This window comes from Alexandromys fortis, unplaced genomic scaffold, assembly GCF_014885135.2.
Source record: "Alexandromys fortis isolate MF-2015 unplaced genomic scaffold, M_Fortis_MF-2015_v1.1 scaffold_158, whole genome shotgun sequence".
Classification (NCBI taxonomy): domain Eukaryota; kingdom Metazoa; phylum Chordata; class Mammalia; order Rodentia; family Cricetidae; genus Alexandromys; species Alexandromys fortis.
In genome coordinates this window covers 2,790,189-2,797,137 of record NW_026068039.1, presented here as the reverse complement: position 1 = coordinate 2,797,137, position 6,949 = coordinate 2,790,189, and the positions used below count along the sequence as shown (strand labels likewise).

General features: G+C 46.2%; 1 protein-coding gene across 3 annotated transcripts in view; it reads left to right on the top strand.

Annotated features, from left to right (window-relative positions):
• The window catches only part of Cfap92 (cilia and flagella associated protein 92 (putative)), a 61,275-nt gene that overhangs the window by 14,525 nt on the left and 39,801 nt on the right, over nucleotides 1-6,949 (top strand). For 2 of the 3 annotated variants that reach the window (XM_050165415.1, XM_050165413.1), the window contains exons 5-7: nucleotides 2,605-2,748; nucleotides 3,759-3,831; nucleotides 4,949-5,070. In XM_050165415.1, the coding sequence (XP_050021372.1) occupies nucleotides 2,605-2,748; nucleotides 3,759-3,831; nucleotides 4,949-5,070 (339 nt within the window). The other variant, XM_050165414.1, reaches the window with a different exon arrangement.

Here is a 6,949-nt window from a genome sequence, read left to right as displayed (position 1 = left end):
GATCAAAGACCTCAACATAAAGCCAGCTACACTGAACCTCATAGAAGAGAAAGTGGGAAGTACAATTGAATGCATTGGCACAGGAGACCATTTCCTAAATATAACCCCAGTAGCACAGATACTGAGAGAAACAAATAACAAATGGGACCTCCTAAAACTGAGAAGCTTCTGTAAAGCAAAGGACACAGTCAACAAGACGAAACAGCAGCCTCCAAAATGGGAAAAGATCTTCACCAACCCCACATCAGACAGAGGGCTGATCTCCAAAATATAAAAAGAACTCAAGAAATTGGTTATCAAAAGAACAAATAATCCAATAAAAAAAAACTTGAGTACAGACCTAAACAGAGAACTCTCAACAGAGGAGTCTAAAATGGCTGAAATACACTTAAGGAAATGCTCAATATCCTTAGCCATCAGAGAAATACAAATCAAAACAACTCTGAGATTCCATCTTACAACTGTGAGAATGGCCAAGACCAAAACCACTGATGACTATTTATGCTGGAGTAAAGGGAACACTTCTGCATAGCTGGTGGGAATGCAAGCTGGTACAGCCCCTTTGGATGTCAGTGTGGCGTTTTCTCAGAAAATTAGGAAACAACCTTCCTCAAGACCCAGCAATACCACTTTTGGCTATATATCCAAAGGATGCTCAATCGTACCACAAGGACATGTGCTCAACTATGTTCATAGCAGCATTGTTTGTCATAGCCAGAACTTGGAAACAACCTAAATGCCCCTTGACTGAAGAATGGATAAAGAAGATGTGGTACATTTACACAATGGAGTACTACACAGCAGAAAACAATAACGACATCTTGAATTTTGTAGGCAAATGGATGGAGCTAAAAAACATCATATTGAGTGAGATAACTCAGACCCAGAAAGACAATTACCATATGTACTCACTCATAAGTGGCTTTTAGACATAAAGCAAAGAAAGCCAGCCTACAATTCACAATCCCAGAGAACCTAGACATCAGTGAAGACCCTAAGAGAGACATACAGGGATCTTATCTACATGGGAAGTGGAAAAAGACAAGATCTCCTAAGTAAATTGGGAGCATGCGGACCATGGGGAGGGCTGAAGGGGAGAGGAGCGGCAGGGAGGGGAGCAGAGAGAAAAATGTAGAGCTCAATAAAAATTGATAAAAAAAGAAAGGAAAATAAAAAAAAAAAAGAAACACCCTAAGAGTTCTGTTCTGTATTGCAGAAGGACATTTGTTTGGCAGATCACGTGCTGGAGGTCAGTGGTCTTAACGGGACGTCTGTGGTCGAGCTTCCTTTGTGTTTCCTCATGCTCAGCTCCTTGGATGTTCGGTGCTCGCTGCAAATGGCATGATTCTTGAAACCCACAGACGCTGCGGTGGCTTCTCCTATGCCGTGTTCTTGACCCTCTCCCAGCACCCGCTTCCTCCTTGATGGAGGCTTTCTGGAGCCCTGTCCTGTGTGTCTGTCTGCATCAATCCCACTCTCTCAGCGTCTTTCTCCCCACCCCAGTCTCCTCCCTCCTGTCACTGGGGCCAGTGTCCAGTTGACCCCTGTGTTTCATTGAAGGCCTTTTAGGACTTGCTTCCTCAGGTTCCATTTTTTTTTGTGGGAGCCCCCCCCCTTTACTCAGGACACTGGCTCCTCACAGGGCTTCCTTCTGGCAGCTGGCTACATGGCAGGGGCCTCTCTGTCCCATTGCTTTCTCCAAAACTTTGATTTGCCTTCCATCAATGAGTCAAATTTAACGTCCTTTTCACCTCTTTCTGGAAGTTCCCATGATCGTCTTCACTTTATCCCCTCACACACTCACAGCGTATTCATGGAATGCTTGACACTAGTGGGAGTCTCCACGCTGAGAGGGACTGGCCTGGGGGTGTGACTCCCCCTCACGCATTCACAGCGTACTCATGGAGTGCTTGACACTGTCATGAGTGGGAGTCTCCACGCTGAGAGGGACTGGCCTGGGGGTGCGGCTCCCCCCCCCTCACGCATTCACAGCGTACTCATGGAGTGCTTGACACTGTCATGAGTGGGAGTCTCCACGCTGAGAGGGACTGGCCTGGGGGTGCGGCTGCCTGGCTTGGAGCAACGAGTGCTTGCAGGCCTGGTTCTTCTAGTGCAGTGGTTCTCAACCTTCCTAATGCATCAGTACTTGAAGACGGTTCTTCCTGTGGTGACTTCCAACCATAAAATTATCTTGTTGCTACTTCTTAACTCTAATTTTGCCGCTGTTATGAATCATAACGCAAACATCTGAGATGCAGGGTATCTGATATGGTGGGGACCACAGGTTGAGAGCCTCTGTTCTCAGGACTCTGGTGTGGAAAAGTTACCTAAGAATTAGCTTCCTCACATAGAGATGAGGAACATGGCATCTCCTTCCTCGCAGTGAAATGAGGAGATCCAGCGGCATGGCGTGCACAGGTGCTTAGGGGAATCCGAGGTACAAGCACTTGGCCCTAACAGCTGTGTGGCTGCGCCTCCTAGTATTTGGTGGCACTGTACATAGCTTATCCTCTGTCCTCTGCGTTTGTCCACCAGAGGTTTCAGAAGACTGGGTGTGGTAGGTGTCCAGTAGTCATTTTTGACGTATCCATTTTCTCATTCCAGAGGAAGTGAGACTTTTGGTGTTAAGTCAGAAAAGGTTGTCTGCATTTACCAGGGAAAAACCCAGCATTGTCCTCGAGGAGTCGAGAGAGGTGAATTCACCAGGTGACCAGGAAAAGGCAGAAAAATACTTGAAGCCTCTACAAGGTGAGGAGTGATGGCCGTGGACACCTGAGCTCAGCACTGTGCTAGGAGACAGGCCAGTATGCATCCATGGTCCGTCCAGTCATTGTTCCCGTGCCCCTGGGCGGCTTGATTTTGATGGTTGATTCTTCTCCCTTGCTCTGCCCTGTCTTCTCTCCCCCTTCTCTTTCCCTCTTCTGATGTTTTGAGCCAGGGTCTTACAAACCTGGCTTAGAACTTGCTATGCAGGCCAGTAGGCCAGGCTGTTCTTGAATGTGAAGTCTTAGCCTCCTAAATGTTGGAATTGCAACCATGAGCCAGCATGCAGCTGATTTAATGGCTATTTTTTCACAACTTCAAAACAAAAGAAAACACAACAAGACATTTTTGGGCTCTGGAAGTTAATTTTAAGAGAAAATCCAGTCACTATAGAAAAGTATAAAAGAGTGAGAAAGTAATCTACGATGCCCTCACCAGTTGTAGCTGATGAGGTGTTTTGGTTGTTGTGTTTTATTACATTTCTCTGTTTCTGTCTTAGGACTCATTTTGTTTTTGTTTTAGCATATGGGTTTACCCAAGATACACATAGCACTTCTGTCTTCGGAGGGTTTGTATATTATCACATGAAGCCCCTATGTCCTTAAAGTCTGCCTGTAGACTTTGTCGTGGCTGTGTTGTATTATATTATATAGTATTTTATCTGCAAGGATGGTAGTTTAGCTGACCCTTCCCTAGAGCTGGGAACTTGCGACTATTCCACAGTGTTCTGCTAAGCAGCTGAAGCGGACACTTTCACCTAGAGGAGGCCTTGCTTCTTCTCGGCGGGTCGGGCTCCACGCACCTTCCTTTGCCCAATAATGGGAATTCATCTGGTGTGTGTCCTTCATTCATGAAGACACCCTGCTTTCTGAGGGCTGCTGTGTTAAGCCTCCACTAGCAGATGTGATCCTGAAATGAGCAGGGACATCATTTGCTGGGACCAGCACGGAGTGAAGCTTGGAGCCTCTTGGTAATGTTTGATTCTCACCAAGCAGAGCCTGAAACCCCTGCTAAGAATGGTGACGAATATGAAAAATTACTCAAGATGGAGGACCCTTCTGCATCTCGGTAAGGAGAGTTGCTTACTTGGTGTCAGAGTAAGGCCCCTCCTCACTGGCCCTGCTCTGGGTCATTAGACACTTTTTTGCTGGTTTTGGTTAAGGTGGAGGTGAAGCAACCAAGGGAAAGTGAAAGACCTGAGAAGGAAAGGAAGTTGGTGTTGCCAGGTGCCCCAGATCGGCACCCACCACCTCTCGGCAGGAGTGTTTTTCAGAGAAGGACCCTCCATGTTAGCTGGTCACATTGGACTCACTCCCCACTCTCGCACAAGGCAACAAGAGCCTCCAGTGAGTTTAGTCAGAAAGCCAGTTTGGGGTCAGGGTTTCAGCCTGCAGTCTCAGTCTGTGGAGTTTCGGCTAGGGCTTTCCGAAAGTCGCCGTCCTGGGTCCTCAGATAGTCAAGCTGGTTCCGGAGAAGCCAGGTGGAGAATAGAAACCCAGCTGTGGGTTTGTGGTGCTATGAGTAGATCCAGGACCACACCCAGTAGGCAGCTTTGGCTTCCTCTGCTCCGTCTTCTTTGGCAACAGTCTCTTTTTCTCAGGCTAGGTTCACACTCTCAAGATCAAGCCAATCTCCTGTCTAAACCTCTCGAGTGTGGGTCTGAAGGTGCATGCAGTCATGTCTAGCTAACACTTTTGGCTTTTAAGTATTGTTTTTCATTGAATTTTCGTATTAATTTGAGAAAATTGATGTTTATTTGATGTTGCCCCACCCATGATCATGGCATATCTTTTTACTTAAACGTGCACCCTCTTTATAGACTTTAGTGGAGTTAATATCCACTTCCCGTAGATGCTGTGGATAATTCTTGAGAGTTCTTAGATATTATATAGTTTTAGATGCTTTGGGAATGTATATATATATATATATATATTTACATTTTCTAGTTGGTTTGAGCTCTGGTCATACAAGTGTGGCCCACTGATCACTGTTACTAGGAAGACTGGTGGACTTAATGAGTCCCAGGCTGCCCCAGGCTCCTGAGACATCATCCACACTTGACAAAATCCCTAGAGATTCACGTGCATATACTTTTAAGAAGTATGGAAGGCCCAGTGAGCAGATTCTTGAGACATGGTGCCTGTAGGCTTCTCTTCACTGTCCTGCCTCTGTGAGCATTTTCTAGACGGAGCACTGTGAAAACAACTGTTTCTTTGGCTGGAACAAGCATGATGGAGATCAGTGAAATCATCGAGAGAGCATCATTGGGCAGCCTAACAGACATGATAGAAAAGCAAAAGTCTCAATGTAAGTTGTGAGGGGATTTCGATGTTTTATAACATTAGACTTGAAAAGTTATGAAATATTTAAATTTAAGGTATTTGAATAAGATTGTTTGGCATCTGACTATGCTATGCTATGCTATACTGTATTATATACACTTTCACTTGCCCTTCTACCCATCCATCCATCCATCCATCCATCCATCCATCCATCCACCCACCCACCCACCTACCCACCCATCCATTCATCCACTTGCCCATCCATCCATCCATCCATCCATCCATCCATCCATCCATCCATCCGTCCATTCACTCACCCACAGAATTTTCTTCCTTTCCACTCCACAGTAGTTTTAGATTCCTGGTCTATGAGTTGAGGGAATGTAGACATGAAAATGTCTACTCTCTAAAGCAAACTTCCCAATGAACAGTTGGAACATGGCATGGTAGTACCATGTTTGTGGGTAGACTCCAGGTTGTTGGGGTTATAGAAAAACTATATAGAAAAACCGTTTGCTCCTTGGGGGAGATGAAGGGCACAGCATCTTATGTCATAGGCTGTCTCATACAGTATGATGTCTTTGCCTGCAGAGCAACAAGAATCCTCAGAAGCCATTTGTCCTGGTTAAGATTTTTTTTTCCATCTTGACACAAGCTAGAGTCATCTGGGAAGAGAAGTCACACTGAGAACACACCTTCATCAGCTTGCCTGTGGGCACGCCTATGCGGCATTTTCTTGATTAATAATTGATGTGGGATGGCCCAGCCCACTAGGGGCAGTGCCAGCCCTGGACTGGTGGTCCTGTGCTGTTTAAGAAAGCAGGCTGAGCTAGCCAGGAGAGCAAGCCAGTAAGCAGCTTCCTCCATGGCCTCCACTTCAGCTCCTGCCTCCAGGTTCCCACCAGCTTGAGGTTCTTGATGGTTTCTCTGATGATGGCCTATGGCCTGTAAGCCAAACAAACCCTTTCCTTCCCAAGTTGCTTTTGGGGGTGTTTTATTGCAGCAACAGAAACCTTAGACCCCGCCCAATCTACCTGCTCATTCTTAGCCTGAACTTTCTCACCGTGGTTTTGGTAATCAGGCAGGTGTCCAGTGAAGTTGAGTCTTCCCTGGATGGGTTGCTCTACTTTAGTCCAGGACAGCTGCTGCAGCTGCTTCCTCGCCTGCCAGTCACCTGCTGGTTCCTGGGGCAACAGAGACTGCCTCCTGCTCTTGTCTGGGTGCTGGAGGCACAGACAGCAGCATAAGGCGCTCTTCTGCTTTGGAGGCCCTGAGGTGTGGTCCCCACACTCACATTCAAATATCTTTCAAGTCCTCCAGAGGGTTCTCTTTTTTTGAAAATGTTTTTAAAGGATTTTAGTGAGAGTTTTCCAACCATTCCTTTTTGAATGAAGACATAAAAATATTCTCAGAAAGTGTAAGTTATGTGCCACAATTTAGGATTCAATATTTTGCGATATTTTACCAGTTCTTGTTTTTTTTTTCTACGTGTGTATACTTATGTGTGTGGTATGTGTGTGTGCGCACATGTGCATGTGTGCACATAGGGTTCCATGAATGCCACAATACACGTTTCGAGGGCAGAAGGTTGACCCTGAGAGTCTGCCCTTGCCTTGTACTTTGTTTGAGGCAGGGTCTCTTACTTTCTTTGTGTCTGCGTACACCAGCATGGCTGGCCTCTGGGGCTTCTCCTGTCTCTCCCATCTCACCCTGGAGCGCTGGAACTACAGCTACTGTGTCTGGCTTTGTGTGAGTTCTGTAGATTTGAACTCAGGTCCCCTTGCGTGTGGGACAAGTCCTTCACCTGTGGAGCCATCTCTCTAGCTCCTCCTTTTCCTTTTTTTTTTAAATATAATTTTTTATTGAAAAGAAAATTTCCGCCTCCTCCCTGCCTCCCATTTCCC